Source organism: Protopterus annectens, chromosome 8.part0 (genome assembly GCF_019279795.1).
Source record: "Protopterus annectens isolate FY-2018-M chromosome 8.part0, PAN1.0, whole genome shotgun sequence".
In the NCBI taxonomy this organism is placed as follows: Eukaryota; Metazoa; Chordata; order Ceratodontiformes; family Protopteridae; genus Protopterus; species Protopterus annectens.
In genome coordinates this window covers 1,941,218,196-1,941,238,155 of record NC_056741.1, presented here as the reverse complement: position 1 = coordinate 1,941,238,155, position 19,960 = coordinate 1,941,218,196, and the positions used below count along the sequence as shown (strand labels likewise).

The 19,960-nt window shown below is 39.2% G+C and overlaps 1 protein-coding gene across 3 annotated transcripts in view; it reads right to left on the bottom strand.

The window, feature by feature from the left end:
- BCAR1 (BCAR1 scaffold protein, Cas family member) overlaps positions 1-19,960 on the bottom strand; it is a 2,082,713-nt gene that overhangs the window by 1,003,027 nt on the left and 1,059,726 nt on the right. For all 3 annotated transcript variants that reach the window (XM_044081461.1, XM_044081458.1, XM_044081457.1), the window contains exon 2: positions 9,859-9,915. In XM_044081461.1, the coding sequence (XP_043937396.1) occupies positions 9,859-9,915 (57 nt within the window). The remainder of the gene's footprint in view (positions 1-9,858; positions 9,916-19,960) is intronic.

The following is a 19,960-nucleotide window of genomic DNA, read 5'->3' as shown; positions in this document are numbered from 1 at the left end:
TTCCCTTTCATCTGTGGAGAGCAATTCATTACTTTACCTCCCACATAATATCACAGGGTATACAGTTATATGTGTTCTAGAGTCCACAGAACACAAGTAAATCATATTGAAAGCTCCCACAACACTTTCGGTACATATGCAGGGACAAACAGTTGATTACCTGCTCCACAACCAGGAAGGAATTTCACCACTCTTAAAGGACCATATATCAGATGAACTGCCCTTTCCAGTATGCACTTTTCTACCTTTCCCAAGGAAGGTACAGAATATGATCCCTTTATAAATGTACATATCCTCCTGTTTCCTCTTTCAGAAAATGGGGTCTGCATTCCAGTTTGGTAGTCCAAAGGTACTATTCCTACCTTCCATGCAGCACTTAAGAGGCTTATTAAATACAGCACTCCAACAATATCCTGTGCATTTAGCATTTCTTGATGGATCACATCCACTCACACTGCTTTGCCACTGTGTAACTGTTTAATCATTACAGTAAACTCCCACCATGAGATGGATACAATTATCTGTTGCTTCTCTGAATGACTCCTGTTCTTTGCATTCAGGAGTTTCTTAAAGTGTTCTTTCAGACATTGTCTTTGGCAAGGTTAGTATTTCTGTACTATTGCCAAGATTACTTTGTGCAGTGCAATGTGGTGCTCCCAAGAATCCCCAGACAGTTTGCCAGAATCTCTTGTTGAGTATCTGAAAATGTTCCATGATCTTCCCAAACTCCTGTTATACACGACCCTTTGCTTCAGTGGCTGCCACAGATGGTGAATTCCTGGTATTTTGGTACCTTTCAATTATAACTGGAGACCCCCCCACCAGTCAACATTGTACAGAAGGCATCTTCCTTCAACTTTGTGGCTTCCCTCATTGCTGCTGTTTATCAGTTCATCACACAAATGATATCTGCTAAGTGTATGATGTGACATTCGGTGAACTTTAAATCAATAAATGTCGAATGCCCCTCCTTCTAAACATCATCCAAACATGAAGTAAGTTAAGCATCCATTTAATGTCAATGTTGTCATCTATTTTTTAAGCTCTTGTTTAACTTGAATACCTTAGAGTACATCCATTACAAATCATATAAACAACCTGCTTCATCTAGTGGCTGCAAAATCTTGTACTACAGAGTCTGATCAGAGTTTTCTACCTTCCTTGTTTTTAAACACCCCAAGGCACTTAGAAAAAGCATCAGTAACCTGTTCAAATGAGGCATCAAAAGAATCTTTGTTACTTATATGGATTACTGCTCACAAATGTCAAGTGGCCACTCCCAGTGGTACCAATTTTTATTTTTTTTTTTGAAAAAAAAACTCCAGTCCGTTAGGAGGTTCAGTTATTCAGCTTACAACAAAACTGTAAAAGATTTTTTTCTTGGAACTGGCATTGTTATCATTTCCACTAGCCACAACTTCCTCATACTGTAATTGCTGAGGTCAGAACTCCACTTCCCGCTTTGTACGTGGAATCTTCATGTGAATGGATGTACTCCCGGCCTTTTTTCATTGCATTCAATCATATTAGCTCCTTAGGAACATAGCTGCAATGGATCTTTAGGTGCATTTAACTGCTCCTCTGGTCCTTCTCTCATCACCCCAATATCATTTTTGACAATCTTTCATCACATGCAGCCTCTGGCTTCTGACTCAGTTCAGGCTCATCCTTGTCCTTGAAGAAGGCTCACTTAGGCCAATCATTCTGTTCGCCTTGGTCACTAATTTAATACAGTGATTATTGCAGTCTAGTCTTGGTGTTACTTACTTTCCCACATCCTTTTGCTAATATGATGCAACCAGTACATCTTCTCCTATGACATTTTTCTTAAATAATATATCACTTCCTTATATTGACTCTTTACATCCAATGTTTTCATCCTGCATCTTTAACAACCCATTGCCTCTTAGAGTTAATTATTCATGTTAGTTTCAGACTTCCTGTTTATTCAAAGGCATCATCTCATGTTCTAAATTTCAAAGCTTATTAAATAACTGACCACTGGAAATATGTTTACAATGTTACCACATAAAAGACCAGACCACAGTGAATAAATACTGTACTGTCACTATATATGTAGCATGTATAATTCATGGGAGATCAGCTGCTGCTACACTTACTTTTGAAAATATGCACAATCTCAACATTTCCGTTAACTATTTTGGAAATCAAGCAACTTATAGGTTCATAGGTTCATAGGTTCATACTAGGCTATCTGCCCTAGGGCATTTATAAGCCTAGCCAGAGTGTGTTTGGCTTTCGCCACCCATTTTAAATTAATTTTGCTATGCCCTTTTTCGAGGTTAGTATACTGTGCCTCTGTCTAACAGTGACACAGAAGTGATACCCGGGGTAAACCTATGATCTCCCATCCACTCATCAAGATTCTCTTGAAGAGAGTCAATGAGGGACTCTGCCTAACCTGGAATGGGATTTTATTCCAGAGTGAAGGGAGCCTCTGGGTTATGAATCTGTCCCTCCAGCATGTCCTATTTATTTCAGTGCTGAGGTTCAAGTCTCTCGAGCGCATAGCTCGATGGGATTTGGATTTCCTGAGGTGCAGCATGTCCATTAATTCCGGGTTGGACATGGCTTTATACGTCAGGCACAGATCGCCTCTGAGCAGGCGGTATGCCACTGAGTAGAGCTGGAGTTTCTTTAACTGGGCAGCATATGGCATCTGTTTGAGCCCTTTGATCCTCTTGGTGAGGTACTTTTGGGGTCTTTCCAGTTGCTGCAGGTGTCTGGTAAGGTACATCCCAAAAGGGACATTGTACTCAATTATGAACCTGATGAGGGATGAGTAAAGAGGCACGATGACCTCCCCTGATCTAGATGTGAATCCCTTCATGATTAGGTGGGCTATATAAAATGTTTTTCTAACCACTTTGGCCACGTGGTTGTCAAATGAGAGATTGCTATCAACTTGGGTCCCCAGGTCCCTAATTACTTCTTCTGTACTTAATGGATTACCACCTATGTGGTAATTTGTGGGCACTTTGTTTTTGCCAAAGGGGGTGACTATACACTTTTTGGTGTTTAGCTTGAGGCCATGGCTCTGGCACCAGTTGTCTGTTTCTATGAGGACCTTTTGGAGGATGTTTGTGTCAGCTGGAGAGTCAATTATGGCGCCCAGTTGGCAGTTATCTGCGAACTTGGTCAGCCACAGTCCTTCCGTGTTGGCCTGTACCTCCGAGAAATATATACTGAACAAGAGAGGTCCCAGGACTGAGCCTTGTGGGACGCCACTTGTAACTGGTTTGGAGTCTGACATGGCTCCAGCAATTCTAACCATGTGGGTTCTGTCCTTGAGCCAGTTTGCAACCCATCTAGTGACATAGGGGTTTATATTTAAGCTGGTGAGCTTATCTATAATGGCCGAGTGGGGTATTGTATCGAAGGCTTTTGCGAGGTCCAGGTAGGCTGTGTGGACCACCTTACCCTCGTCAATGGCCTTGGTGACTGTTTCAAAGAAATCAACCAGGTTTAAGAGGCAGGATCTGCCCTTAACAAAGCCGAACTGGGTAGGATCCAGTGTCTGTAGGTCCCCAATATCTTTATTTATGAGGTCCATGATGATCCTTTCCATAGCTTTGCAGACCAAGCTAGTCAGGCTTATGGGGCAATAGTTTCCAGGATCCGTTGAGGCACCACCTTTGTCGAGAGGGACCACTCTTGCTGTACGTCACTCTTTGGGTACATATCCTGTAGTAAGGCTGAGATTGAGCAGTAGTTTTATGTTTGGGTTTAGCTCTTCTTGGAGTTCATGTAGGACGCAGCCCGGGACACCGTCTGGTCCCATTGATGCTGTGTTTTTTGCTTTGGAGAGGGCGGCTCTTACCTGAGCATCTGAGATGTCAGGGGGGCAGCACTCTGCTATGATAGATATTTGCCCTTTTGTTGGGGGGGGGGGGAGTTTGCACTGAACCTGTCAGCTAGGATGTTGGCAATGTCTGTGGGTTCGGTGTATTTTCTGTCATTTTGGACTAATTCTGAGCATATCTGGGAATTCCCACCCAGGTTCCTTACATAACTAAAGAAAGCCTTGTGATTATCCTTAGTATCCTGTGCAATTTTTCTCTCGAAGCTGGCCTTAGACGATTTTATGAGTGCCCGTAGTTTTTTGCTAATACTGATCAGAGATGCCTTCCATTTTTGGGATTTTGCTCTATCATGTAGTAGCTTCCTCCTTCTATTGTATAGTTTGTTTATGGCTGGGGTCCACTAGACAGGACGTCTGCCTTTGGAGGATTGGGTCTTGGTTTTATTTGGGATTGCATGATCCATACATTCCTGAAGGTGTCCATAGAATGCGTTTATAAAGGATTCTGCGGTCTGGGCCGTATTTTCCACAGGCCCGGGGGCTTTGAAGGATTCCACCTCGGTTTTGAGGAGTGTGAAATTTGCTTTAGAGAAGTTTTTCACTGTGGTTTTCTGGGCAGGGGGTGGGGTCGGGATGTTAATATCCAGTGAGATTAGTTTATGGTCTGATCTTACCAGTGAGGGATACACTTCTGGTCTGGAGCATAGAGTCCCCATGTTGGTGATGATCAGGTCCAGTATGTTTCCCCTCTTGCGGGAGTGGTAACAAGTTGTTCCATAGCATTTGAGTTTATAAATTCTAGGAACCTTTGGGCTAGGGTGTTGGAGCTAGAGTAATGCTCCCAGTCTATGTTTGGGTAGTTGAAGTCGCCCAATATAATGGTGTTTGGAGAGACCTTCATATTTTCCAGTGTTCTCAGGAAGGCCGAGTGGGGTTCCTGTGTTTGGGAGGGTGGTCTGTAGCAGGCTATAAACTGGAAGGCAGTTTTACCCACTGTTAGTTGCACATGGATAGTCTCTGATGCTTCGTGCTGTGCCACCAACCTGAAGGTGTGGGTATCTTTGACGAATATTGATACCCCCCTCCTTTTGTGGTTCGGTCCAAGTTTTGGGGCCGAAAAGCATGGTATGAGGTATAACTTGGTAGTGCTGGGGTGCTCTCGGGAGCCTTGAACCAGGTCTCTGTTACTGCACAGATATCGATGTTCTCCATGCTAAGGAGAGTTTCGAGTGCATGCATCTTGAGGTTTAGACTTCTGGCGTTGAGTAGCATTACTCTTAGTTTCTTATCCCTTGTGATACCTATTGAGGTGGGGTTGTCTTTTGAGCCTTGCCTAAAAAAGGCACTATGGGGGTAGCAAGAGCCTTTGCCAATATCTGAAAGCCCAGGGGTGACAGGTGCAAGCCGTCCCTAGCAAAGCATCGTGGCTTGTCAAGCATGTCATCCCAGGCTGACAGGCATTGGATCCCCTTTGAATGACACCAATACTTAAGCCAATTGTTGAAATTGATCATCTTGTCTTCATATTGTGGCATCATTCTTGGTGAGGGTAAGATGCTACTCAAGGTCAGGGTCTGGGCCTGGGCTACATGCTCAGAGAGCTCCTCTATGTCTCTTTTCATGTAGTCCAGGGAGGTACATCTCAGGTCATTCACACTAGCATGGACAATGACTGAGTCATATTTGTACTTGCCTTGGAGTGACCTGAGTGCTTGTGTAATGTGGTGGATCCTAGCGCCCGACAGGCAGCTCACCATGACCTTCTCCTTGTTCAGCCTGGTGAGCGGGACGTCAGTGTGCCTGATGATAGTCACCTATTACAAGTGTATCAGGTGTGTTGTTTAGCCTTAAGGGCTGTGACTGTTCGGCACACTGGCTTTGTGAGCTATGTGTTGCATGTGTTTTGTTTTGGGGTAGCGATTGCTTGGGTGTCTGCTTTGGAGGTCTCTGCTGCTTAGGCAGATTTTTATTTAGAGCCTCCGAGTATGTTTTTGTGTGTTTATGTGTTTGGTTTGCTGTCGTGGTAGGTCTATGTGAGACTGGAATTGTAGTGAGTGTGGTTTCCTTCTCCTCCTGACTGGTTACGCCAGTACTGAGTTGAGAGAGCTTAGCCTCCAGTTTGGCTATAGGGTTGCATCTCTCACATGTGTTGGAATTTGTTGGGAGGAGGAGAGGGTTGTCTGTGTACATGAGGCAGTTGTAACATTGCCTCAAGATTCCCAGATTCACCAGCTGGACTGGAGAGGAAATTGACAACTGACCTTTGGTCATGCTAGAATAGTATTGGGAATTACTTTATAATTGAAAAAAGGGCCAATGGGGAACAAGGTACTCAAGGGGAGTTTGTGAGGGTGTAGTGCTTTTAATTTTTAGTGCTGACTTATATAATTGCTTTAGTGAGCAAGTGCCAGGTAACTTAAATGCAATGTGTTACAGGTAACTTAAATGCAAAAATGACAAACAGTAACTTTCTTTCAAGTGAAACAAGGAAATAAGTACAGTAAGCAATGCAGATATCACTAGGAATCCACAGAAGCGCTGAAAAGCCGCATTTTAGGTGGAATTAGCGTTTCAGGGAAATAACAAGCAAACAAACAACAAGCATACAAACAAAGCTAGATTCAGCAGGCCTGGATCTAGTCTATGCTACAGCAAACAAGGTGTACCAATTTCAGTAAGAAACAGTTCAAATATGAAGGCACTATAAGCCTTTAATCAGAAATTCCCAGCTCAGAAGGGCAGAGTCCAGACTCTCCTCCCACAAGAGTGCAGACCACGAACCTTCTTAATGTAAAATAACTGGCCTGAAGCCCAAGTGCTTAAACCAGAACTAATACACTTTTAGAATAACAGACACTGAGCCCTCAATCAGCAGTTCCCAACTTAGAAGGATGTAAGCTACCTGTCCTGCCACCACAGTGCAGGCCACAAACCTTCCTAATGTAAAACAACTGGTCTGAAGCCCAAGTGCTTAATCCAAAAGACTTAGAATGATAGCTACACTTTAATCAAGTTACTACCAAGCAGTAATAAATACAATTGAATACTTTAAAGAATGCCTGGATTAGTGCTCAAGTTATACAAACAAAGCTAGATTCAGCAGGCCTGGATCTAGTCTATGCTACAGCAAACAAGATGTACCAATTTCAGTAAGAAGCAGTTCAAATATGCAGGCACTATAAGCCTTTAACCAGAAATTCCCAGCTCAGAAGGGCAGAGTCCAGCCTCTCCTCCCACAAGGGTGCAGACCATGAACCCTCTTAATGTAAAATAACTGGCCTGAAGCCCATGTGCTTAAACCAGAATTAATACACTTTTAGAATAACAGACACTGAGCCCTCAATCAGCAGTTCCCAACTTAGAAGGATGTAAGCTACCTGTTCTGCCACTACAGTGCAGACCACAAACCTTCTTACTGTAAAACAACTGGTCTGAAGCCCAAGTGCTTAAACTAAAAGGCTTAGAATGAGTTACACCAAGCAGTAATAAATACAATCGAGTACTTTTAAGATGACGTAAAAGCAAAATAAAGTAGGAAGAAACACAAATACAGTAAAAGCAGATACGTTTTTTTTTTTTTTCACAACTGAACTTCTTAGGTAACAGAAGGTTTAAACCTGAGACAGCTTTTAAGAAAGAAATCTCAAAAGAACCAATGAGGTGCTTAGTCTAAGCTGTAGTCCAGGTGACCTCAGTCAGCCAATGATCTCAAACAATTCTCTCTCACTGAAATGCCTGATGGCTTTGGCTAAACCAAGATGTCCCTGAATATGTGCTCAGACACACAGCCTCCACAAACACTAGGCCCAAATACAAGCCTGAATATGGAAATGCTACAAATATCCCCACTACTTAGAACAAACTGCAGAAATGTTTCTCACAGCTGAAAAGCAGCAGTGAGCCTTTAAATGAAAGTTTTAAACAGCTAAAGGATCCTCCAGAAAAAAAGAGTTTAACTGCAACAAGTTATCAGGAACAAACTACCCAACAGATGCTTAATAAAAGTGGACAATTTCCAGTTAATACCTCACACACAGTGAAACTAGCTAGAAAAAATACACAGTACACAAAGTGCTATAAATAACAAAGAAATGAACAAAATAAACAAAAAACAGGATACTTAATGTTATATATTATAGCTCCGAGTTTCCTCAGTGAAGCTCAAACCCAGGACCCTGCACACAATATAGTGCATGACATCATGTGAAATATAGCATCATGATTAAACCTGTCCTAGTATGCAGCTATAGATACATTCATATTACTATTTATGAAAACAGAAATTTCCCATAATTTTCACAAAATTTCAAAAAAAAAAACCTTCAAAAAAGTCACATGACAACATATGGACATTGACACTTATGCACATCATAAAGTTTCCAAAATAGTGAAAGTTAATCGACTTGTAATCATTTTGGTAATTTTTATTCTAAAATACAAAAAAATATTTTTTGTACAGTACATAAAATTTTAAGCAGCTGCTAAACTAATTGGCAGTTTTTCAGTTTTTGACATATTTTATACATTCACTTTTTCATTCTTAATGTTCACTTTATCTTATTTAGGGACACAGGATAGCTTATTCCAGCACAGAACAAGGGCAAGAACAGAAATAGTCCTGGATGGGCTGGCAATCCATCCTGGGAAGTGTGATGAACACACACACATACACACACACACACACACACACACACACACACACACACACACACACACACACACAAAACTTGGCAGAGAACTGGGGGAACCAATGGTTCACTTAACAGCATATACTGGAATGTGGGAGGAAGCTAAAACACCTGCTGAAAAGCAATGCAAACATGGAAGATGTAGAAAGTCCACAAAGATGTCACTCCAACTGAAAACTGTACCAGAAAACCAGTTACTACAAGGCAGCAACTCCTGAACACTGCATTACTATGCCAACCACTTTTTTAACGCATCTTCCCTTACCTGGCAGGCAGAAGCTGAATACTATCAGTTTTAAAAGTAACTCATACAAAGGACAAACAATGAAGGCTTGATGAAAACCTACCAGTAAATGTTAGAAGTGACATACACTTTGGACTTTGTTTCAGTACTGTAGCACTGGGTACGGTGCTATACTTTACACTCTACTCAGTGCTTTTCTCATCTAAGTTGGTAGCCCACAGCAACTGTAAACAATGAGCAGCAAAGCATTTGACAAATGACCATTTTGTTTACTTGTGAACTGTGAATCAACATGTTTACAAATTGGTAAATACATCTGGTGATTCTTGAAACATTTGTGTCTGTGAAATGTTTGTATTTGACTATTCTCCATGTTCTTCCAGCTAAAATATTCAATTCAACATACAATAATGCTTGAATTTGTCTAGTTACTTGATGAGAGAAGATGAGTAATGAATGAATAATACTCCAAGCTGGAAACAAAGCCATTCTGCCAAGAATAAAATATAATACCTCAAACAGTGAAAGCATCATAATAAACAGAACATCCTGTAATACAAAGCCAAGCACAACAAAAGTGAAACCACTGAAGTGCAGCTGTCCGCAGTATTTATTGCAAGGTAAATAGTAATTAGAGAAATGCAGGTGATTTGCTTTCCTGTACAAAGTATGTTTCTTAACAACAACCTCAAACATTCAGAGCATAGAAGACTCTTTCTGTGACTGAAAAATGTGTGCACTTGTTTGATGCTCTTTGTAGTTCTGTCAGATATTGTAACCCCTGCTGCCTCATTGAAAGCACAGATGTTTTAACACATCTGGCTATGCTAATTTTTACAATGCCACAGTTATTTTTAACTCTTGCTATACATTAACAGATATTATTTGCATAGAAATGTTAACTAAAGGTCAGTCTGTCTGTCAAACCTTCATGGAACTATGATTCTTTCTGCAGTGGATATGCTTATCCAATATATAAATTAATTAAAATCAGCTTAATATTCAAAATTATGTCTCCATAACAAACAAATTCAACAAGATCCAAGAACGTGATTCAGAGGGAGGAGAAAATTTTCTGCAGCATTTAATATAAATTTTCAAACCTTTAGGAATGCGGGTCCTGTCTTCCTCCAGGTTTCTTTAGTAATGAAGGGCATATCCTGAAATTCAAATTAAGATGTTATTAGCCTTTGTTTATGTAAACTGTCAATATTTGATAAAAATCTCAAATCATTTAACCCCACTTCTTCCATTAAGTTAAAGTCTGTAAAATACCAGTTATGTTAAATACATATTTACTACTGTAAGTTGTTTTCAGGGCACTATTAAGTAAATGATTCACCAGTATTTCAGTACACGTTACATTATTTGTATTTTTTCATTCTTTCTTCACCAGTTAGACACACTAAAGACAGATGCCTCTTTTTTGAGAGATTGCTAGGACCTTTGGAGTTGCTAAATGATGTCTGAAAGTCACAATCTATAATGGCCAAAGGTGAAGAACTCCTACACCTGTGAACAGATATGCTTGTTTGCAGCTCATTGGTTTAACCAACCAAGCTATGCATAGTACTAAAATATATATAACAGAATAGCTCAGCACCTTGTCAGGCAACAGTAGTAGAACAAAAATTATTCTGATCTGACTTGAGTAAGAAAGCATTTATGAAATTTACAGGAAAGCAGGTTTACAGTACTCCAGTTGTTGTTGTGTGTTTCGGCTTTTCCCGGTTAGGGGTCGCCACAGCGGAACTCTGGTCCGCTAATAACTGGCAGTTGATTTTTACGTGCTGAGTTGCCAGTCCTAATGCACAACCTTCAACGAAGGTACGCCCATTCATGCATGTCTTCACAGAAGACGCTCTGGCTGAGAATCGAACGGGATGTCTTGCTGTGAGGCGACAACGCTACCGCAGCACCACCACCATGGATAGGTTTACAGTACTCCAGTATTCATGCTAAATTTGTCAGGTTTTAGATTTCTGAATAAGAATTTTCTAGTACCATATCCTGCTACTGAGATAATGAAGTAAAGCTGAAGTGACCTAAATTTCAGCAAAAGTCCATGTATGTTCCAAAAATGGCACATGTATTCCATACATAAATTATACATTGCTGTTGGAAAGCTAAAAATAAACCAAATGTCTTGCATCTTTGATGTATGTCATTCATGAAATATTGGCTGAGATTCACAGTGATGGTTTGCAGAACAGCAAATCACCCTGTGCAGAAAGGGCAAGTTGTGCTTTTCTGATTTTTAATGCAATTCACAGACATGCAGAAAGAGTACATTACTGGATCACATTTAAATAAAATTTGCATAGCTACAAATCATTACCATCCTGCACTAACAAGTATTGTTGGTACTAAGCAAACCATTTGCAGGTCACCCTGCCAGACACATTTCACACACATTCATATATTAAATACACTGACACACATGCACAATGGCATACCAACAGACAGACATACACACACAGCTTGTACCCTTTACTCCAGCATGTGTCAGACAGGGAAAGTTAAACAGAGCAGAGCTGTTGTGAGTCACGGGTCTGAACTAGCCATCTTCCCCTGTCCAGTACTGGACATCACACAGACACGCAGTCATATACATCTGCAAAAATATTCAAGTCACTCACAAACAGAAAAAGACATACAGACGCAAACAGCACACAGTCAATAAAACATGTACCTCTGAATCTCTTAGCATAAAAAATATGGACAAAGACAAAAATATTTGGGGGGGGGGGCAAAGGCTCAAAAATGGGGACATATTGTTCTTATAAACTTAGAACATTGCTAAATTAATAAGCATTAAAAAGAAGTTGCTGTTGTGACAACATCTTATAATGAATAAAATGAAACAATACCTCTGACATTAATTAAAGGTACATACTGCCTCAAGTTTGCTGAGAAGTTGGCTGAACAAATTCATACAAAATGGCAGGAGTGAAGAAAATACATTCTGAATGGGATGGTTTGGAAAGAGTCTTTGAAGGGAGACATGGACATGTTAAAATGAATAGCAGCTGGATTCAGCTTCCACCAGATAACAAATTGTTATGTGTATTAAGGTAAGAGAAGAAAAAGATGAAAGAGAAAATAACTGCTCCCATAAAATATTCTAAATTGCGTATTATTGTGTTCCCTGTACTGAATTCTGAGAGAATTTTTGGGTTATGTAGAAATTATGTTTGCATTAACCAAGTGGACTTTTTGGAGCCATACTCCATTATGCTAGCTATTAATAAAGTACTTTGAAGTATACTCCTTACACTGACTGGAATACCTGTTTATGTTGGTAGTGAGTGAGTCAGAATAATTAAGTATAGTCCCGCTTATCAACAAATTGCTCAAGATGTGTACTCTAAGAAATACTTTACAGAAATAGTCATAAATGAAAGGCATGTATTGTTTTTTTGCCTTTTTGAGTATTATTTCATGTGTTACATTTTAGAGAACCAAATTACTTTCATTACAAGGTATCCTAGTTACTGGGACAACACTAGATGAAAATGTGCAGAAATTGCATGCAATCCCTTTTTGTAAAATCAGTACAATATTTAAAGGTGTATAGTAGACAGTGTGGTTTGTGACCTGGAGAGACTAAAGCGAAGGCTGATGCTGAAGCTAAGCATCATTCAAATGTTACTCAACTGAAGTCATATCTGAACACTGAATTATTATAAAACATACTTAGCAATTTGTATAAACTTGTTAAACCCTTTTGCACCATTGTTACACAAAGAGTAGGGGAAAAGGCAGCACAAGGTTGAGCTGGATACAAACTGCAAGTCCTTCAGAGCTTTAAACATAATGCAGTGGTTGGGATAAATGGAGAACCATGGGGTTCAGTACAGGGGTTGTTCCTTTTTATGCCTTTACTGTTATAGCAGAGCTGGTGGGAAATATCCTGTCTGCACATGACAAAACCTTTGACAAAAATGATAAACCCCTATGACCCATGAATGTTAATGGGAATGAAGTGAGAGTAAGAGGGTTATGTAGGCATTACAGTAAAGGGATCTTTCTAAGAGCAACATTAAACAATTTACCTTTAATTTTTTTTTCTCAAATCCATAACGTGCGCACCTCAATTTTCCCTTTATAGTTGTTTGATATGGTACTTCAGTATGTACTACCACTGTGTAATAGCATTGTTCACCCATCACAAAATGTATAGGGCTGCCTATATCATCTAATGTAGCTCTGCTTAAACTTGGGGAAAAAAAGAGGTTTGTGGGTTTGTGACTCAGTATGTCCTTAACCAATTATCTAAAAAAAAAAAAAAGAATACAGTACACTCAGAAACATTTAGGAAGATTGATTAAAAAGAATAATTTGTTGCCTCACAGCAAGAGGTTCTCCTGTTTGATTCTCGGCTGGAGTGCCTTCTGTGTGGAGTCTGCATGTCCTCCCCATGGTCGAGTGGCCTCCGAAAGACATGCGTGAATGGGCGTGCCTTCGCTGAAGGTTGGGCATCGGGCTGGCAACTCGGCACCATAAAAATCTACTGCCAATCATAGCGGACTGGAGTTCCGCTGTGGCGACCCCTAACCAGGAAAAGCCGAAAAGACAAAGTAAGATTAAAAAGAATAATTTCATTATTAAATTCACTGTACTTTCATGGCCACAGTTTCTTTACCAATAGTAGTAACATGAATATGCCCTCACTATATTATCCTTTTGGCCTATAAAAATGCAAGGTGGCTTTTTTTTTTATTTTGAACAGATCAACCTTCATTATAAAACATATTTTCCTTCACTCTGGTAGAGATTGCAAAGTTTCCACCTGACAGAAGCACAGCTCCCTCGCAGATTTCAGGCAGTTCAGTCACAGGCTGTGACCACCCTTGCTACCCCTGGGGTTGCAATCCTCCAACTTACCTGGGCCACTAATTATGCCAGTATTGCGCCATCTAAGTGCTATGCAGCATTATAAGGGAATGACAGGAATCATCACAGGTATCACAAAGAACACCAAATGTGAGCACACAAATCAAGCACGTCATACAGGTACATATGCAACTTATTTTCTTTTCCTTTCTCATTTCACCTGACTTTGGATCCCAAGTTTTAGGTACACAGTATTATTTCTTGTCACCTTTCAATGTAATATCATCCAGGGGAAAGTCCAATACCATAACCTTGCTAGCTACATGTTCCTGTCTGTGACCCAGGATAACCATAACACATAGCTGAATGTACTAGAGTCACTGACAATTCAGCCCAACACCATATTCATGGGTGATTTCAACTATCCCATCATAAACTGGGTTATATACATAACTGTGATAAACTGAGGGGCTGCAGCCCAGCTAGATTGAATTTTGTAAATAATTCTATGTCATTGCAAATATTAATATGATCCACAGGCTTGTTTGACAAATGTAAAAAAAACTGTGTTATGTGCTAAACTTCAAAAATGTAACCACAGTGCACCCTGCTGGGAGAAAGCTGATAAATAAAGAATTTTACAACTGTGTATGATCTCAAGCTCAGAGACAGGATGTCTGCAGCTGGAAATTCTTTCTATTGTCCTAAGACAGAGAAAATTACTAGGTTTCACAAGTAAAGTGTATTTTATTGCTGTGGCTTCCTGGCAGGTGAAGATCAGAAATAAATGTTAAATTTTGAGTTTCTGTTAGCCTGGGAACTAAATCAGAGAAGTGATAAGAATGATATGATCTGAGATGACTCAGTAGTAATGTGTATTATCAATTTAAGGACTATCTCAGAAATTATAGCATTTTGTATTTGTGTCTGAACCTGAACACATCAACTCACCAGCACTTTGCCTTGTAAGATCTAGATCTTAGTATTTCTCTTAGAGATAGAAATAGCAAAGATGTCTATCTGTTTTCTATATGTATGTCAGACTATCCTACAATGTTGTTTTAAAGTATTTCCTGTGATTTCTGAACTCTCTATTGTCACTATGTTGAATCAACACGTATTGTCTTGTATTTTTATTATTTATTATTAAATATTTTTTAAACCTTTTAACTGTGGCTGTTTTATGCAGAAATAATTTAAGCTCTTAAAGTACTTGCATGTATTTGGTGATACTGTATAAGCCACTCTAATAGCCCTTTGGTAAGGGCCTTTAGGGTAGCTGATAAGAGTAGTTGGTGGCAGTGATTACTACCTTATAGCCTGGGCAGAGGGAGGCATAGCTAGTGAACCTGTGCCAGCCTTCCCCAGGAGTGTCTGTGTGTTTCTATATAAATCAAATCTCAAAGTGTGTGTGTGTCAGCTACTTGGGCAATGACACAAAGCACTGGTTGGACAGAGAGGGTACTGGAGGTTTTGGCTTGACTACTTGGCTGAGATCTGAACCCTATAGCTGTGCTAGTGGGGAGTCTTATTGGGGATCTGGAGAGAAAGGGAGAAACCAGCCCAAGACTGACTTTGATTTCTGTGTGCTCTTAAGGGGAAATTGTACTTTACTGTGTGTGTACTTATTATCCTCCCAATGTGGACGCCCCTCACTGGCACTAGTGGTGAGGATTGAGGCTCCTTGATAACTGGGCCAGTGCATGGGCATCGCATATTAATTGTTTGGCAGTGGTGGGATATCCATTTCAAATATTAATTGGTTGATAGTAATGAGATAGCCATATCACATATTAATTTGCTTGTAGTGGTGTGGATAGTGAATTCCTGTAGCTTGTGTACAGTGATCACTGAACTTATTTTTGTTCTCTAAATCAACCATGCAGTGAACATTCAGAGTTCAGATCACAATTGTTTTATTTTTTTTGTTAGCTTAGTTAATCAGAGAGAGCAGGCAAGCATGTCGGCTGACAAGGAGCCAGTTGGCTGTGATGTGCCAGGCTAAAGGATTAAGAATTGGGCATTTATTACAGAATACAACAACATCTGTAAAAAATTATGGTTAGGACCACATATTATTTATTGGAGGGGCCCTAACCTTAAGAGCCTGTTGGAAGGGAATAGAACTAAAACAAAAGTAAACAGTGGTATGAGAAAATGTGGCCAGTGCCAACAATGCCAGCACATAAAGGTGGGTAATAGTTTCATCATAAGAGATGTAACTTGTTCTGTAAAAGGGAAATATAATTGTGATTCAATGGGTGTGGTTTATGCAGCTTTATGCCAACAGTGCCAATGTTATTACATAGGTAAAACGGAAAGGATGCTCAAACAAAGAATTTATGATCATCAATATCACATAAGTAAAAAAACAAACAAAAGTGCATTGGCAAAACATATTTCATAGAGTCCTTGTCAATTTATTGTAATCCACCAGATAGAGAAGAACTTTAGAGGTGGTCCCTGGGAATTGAAACTAGAGGAATGTGAATTAATTTGGCAAATTCGAGCATATGCCCACATTCCACCTGGACTTAATGAATATTCTTCCATAAAATGTATTTTAAAATTAATAGCCCTAGATAGGTAAGCATAACTACAGGTTTATTATAATGAAATAAATAATGTGGTTATTTCATCAATTTACAACATATATTTTTTTATACAAATGTTTAAACGTTGAATTTTAATAATGGATTTAATGGATGTAAGAAGCAGCACCATGATAGTTTATGTAATAATATTTTTAACAAGGTTTTTAAAGTTTTTCACATGTGTAGGTATATATTATTACTATTATCTATTTTTTAGTATTTGTACAATATTCAAGAAATTGGTTAATAATCTGGTAGAAATGGGTTAATTGATTAATTAATTGATTGATAGTTGTATATATAGCATAGCATCTTGGGTATGTGCTGTCTGAAGAAGTTCATTTATTGTCTTGAACGAAAGCGCTAACAATAAGCTGTGTTGGGGATTTATACAGTCCATTGCCATTGTCTGTTTTCTTAAGTTGAATCATTTTTTGGAGACTATACAATTGCTAGTAGGTCTGAAGACGTGACAGGCATAATACCCAGAAGAGAGAGAGTGCTTTCATTGCTCTGAACCTATATTTCTGTAACTACACATATATGAGTTTTGTTTAACTGTGTCCCACCCATCATACTATATAAAAATGTTGGACTCGCTCCTTTTGCTCTGCACTCATCCTTTGTTATATTACCAAGGCAGGCACAGCCTCCATCATTTAAGCACATCAGTTAAGTTTAATTTTTGTTATGGAAAGTGCTAAAAGCAAAACATACCAGTCACATAAAAGCCATCAACTAGATCATGAAAAATTACAAAGACAGCAAGTTTTATAACTGAATATGTCCATATGTCCCTCTATCCTAGATCTGCAAACTATTACATGACACATTCAGCATTTATGAAAAAAAAAAAAATAACAGGTTAGGCAAGAAAATGTAAATCGCAAGGAAACAGAAATCCAACCTTTCTCCAAAATAGCCTGGACTAAACTATTTTTTATACATAATAAACAGAAGTGAACTTGCTTGAAACATGGCAAAAGAAGGCACTGTTATTTAAGTTGGCTATGTGACAGTATGTGGACAAGCACACACAGTTTATATATAAATCCTGGAATGTGACCTCATTATCCATGTTTTGTTTCTCCCCCCAACTCTTTATTCCGGAGGTCACCCAGGCAACTTCTCAGACAACTGGGACATGGAAGCAAGTCTTCATTTCATATACTGTGCATCACAACACCTATGTTTATTGCTTCTCTTTGACAAATGTTTTAATCCAGATTCAGGTATCCTACACTTGCAGGACAGTACTGTACTAGTCTCTGGTTTGACTTTTTTTTTAATTTTTCTTCAGTTTGAAACATTTTATCCTTTACTGATTGCTACATGGGTTATAGTTTCCTGAATGTTATGCATAATGGAAATAGTACAAAGCACCGTGTAATATGTCCTAAAAACAGAAAATCCAAATATTTAGGTAATGTCCAAAATAACAGCATTTTCCATTCAGTGCATTACACCTGGTTTTCCATATATTTTCAAAATTCATTATCAGTCTTGTTTCTTCTGTGTCAGAATCCTAACAATGTTTTGTAAAATATACATGACATTTATCGGTGGTGTAAACCTTGACTCTAGTTGATTGTCATTGTTGAAGTGACACCCCTCTCCCATGTGCGAAAATGGGCAAAAGGAGTTATAGATGGATGGATAGATGCATGACATTTATCAGGATAATAAAAAGGACAGTGGTCAAAAGCATTCGTGGTTTGTTAACTCCTCTGTACTGCAATACATAAAGATACCCAACACAAAACCTCAGTAAAGGATTTTTGCATAACACTTCACAGGAGGGTCACTGGCAATCTTTCAGCTGTAATACATTAAAACTCAGGAAGTGTGCAGGTGATAAGTAGAGCAACAACTGATGATGCCCTGAAAGATCACACGTTATGACAAACAAAGTGCTCTGGGCTGATTTAACTAGGCACTGTCCCTACTCTGCTCTGTCAAAGAGTGAAGGCTTGCAGCTGGAGAATCAGTCAGTAAAAGGAAGGAGCCATTTTGAAGAAAGCAAACAATTCCATTTGTGTTAGGAATGATTCACAACATACCACAGGCGGTATGAAGGGTTTGTCTCCCTCCATTTCACTGTCATTGACCTTTAAAGCCTCTGAAACAAGACTTGCAAACAAAGTGGAGGAAAGATATAGCTTGAGGGTAAGGAAAATATTTGAAAATTAGAGTAAATGCAAACGTAGAGAAGGCTGATGACAGGTATTTTAAAAATAGCTTCTGGACAGAGAATTACAACAGGAAATGTGCAAAAGTAAGAGAAAAGCATGCTTCTTTCTAGTGTAGTTCAAACAGAATTTGCACAGCTGAATGGATATTGTCACAGTTCTGCTCAACACTTGCCTCCTTGTACAAATATGCAAGAATTGGAACCCCCTTGGGTCTATTAAGATACTTGCAATAATGTGATGGAAATGAACTGTAAGTGAACCTCTGAGAACTGTTACCCTGATAGTAGCACATCTTGCAAGGTACTGTTTGTTAACAGTACACTTTGCAGAAAAAATGCTTTCTGCAAACTTTCTTTTTTTTTTTGACAGGCTGGTGCAACCTCAACAAGGGGGAAAGGAATGGCTCCACACCTCTCATCTGTCCAGAATATTGCAGGATATTCAGATTGTTGCTGCAAATTTTGGTCTGCTCTTCATAAAATTTGAGGTTTTCTGATAAATTTCTGTGGATTGAAACTATTAAATGACAGACATTTGAGTTTCAGACTTCGTAATGTAAAACATTTCATTTGAGCAACTTTCTGAATTTTGTAAGAGCAATACTTAAAATCTGTCCTTACTTTTGGGCCTCTGTACCCTTTTTAATTTTACTTTGGATTTCTTGCTCTAAGAGGTTGACAGCAAAGAGTGGCCCACACACGTATATGTGTGTGACATCTGGGCACAACTGCCTGTTTCATTTCATTACTAAAACACTTATGTCTGTGGTTCCATTGGATTAAAGAAGATGTTCCCATTCCACAAGTGGCACAGGAATACTAAGCAGTAAGAAAAGTATACATACACAAAAAAGGTTTCACAAGTTACTATATAATAGATATGACAGCTATAGCAGCACATCAAAACAATGTGCAAAATGAGTGGGTAAAATGAAAACAATTAAGATAGACTGACAGCAAAGGACACTGACTAGGACAGTTAGCATGTTTAATGAGAAGACATTAAAGCTAGACTACCTCTGAGTAGCAGAAACATCCAGCTAAACACAGAAAATGCACAAATCAGGCAATATAGTTGGCGGAAAAAAGTGCCAAAACATAACAAGTGCACAAAATGCCTAACACTGAGTTAAAGACGGAGAGTGATAGCAACCAGTGTTATGAAAAAAGCAGTGGCAACATCTGATTATGAGATGGACAGGCTTAATTTACTTTCTGTCATACTGAACTGTGGCGAGTTCCTAGATGAGGAGGCCCAGTCCTTCCAGAAGATGCGGATTGTCCCATCACTGTGAAACCTACCATCTTAGCATCAGCAGAAGACTTCTCTGTCCAGTGTAATAGATGATATGTGATAGGCTCCCAAATCTGAGGATGATGAAAGAAAATAGGGTCCTACACCTGAGAAAAATGAAACAAAACTAGTTATAGCCTCATACCTGAGAAAGATGAGACTTAGTTATGCTCACTTACCTGAGAATGATGAGAAAAGTTAGGCTAACACACCTGACAATAATTCATGTAGTTAGGTACCCACACTTAAGAATGTTGACTAGTTAGCTCACACACCTGAGAAGGACGAAA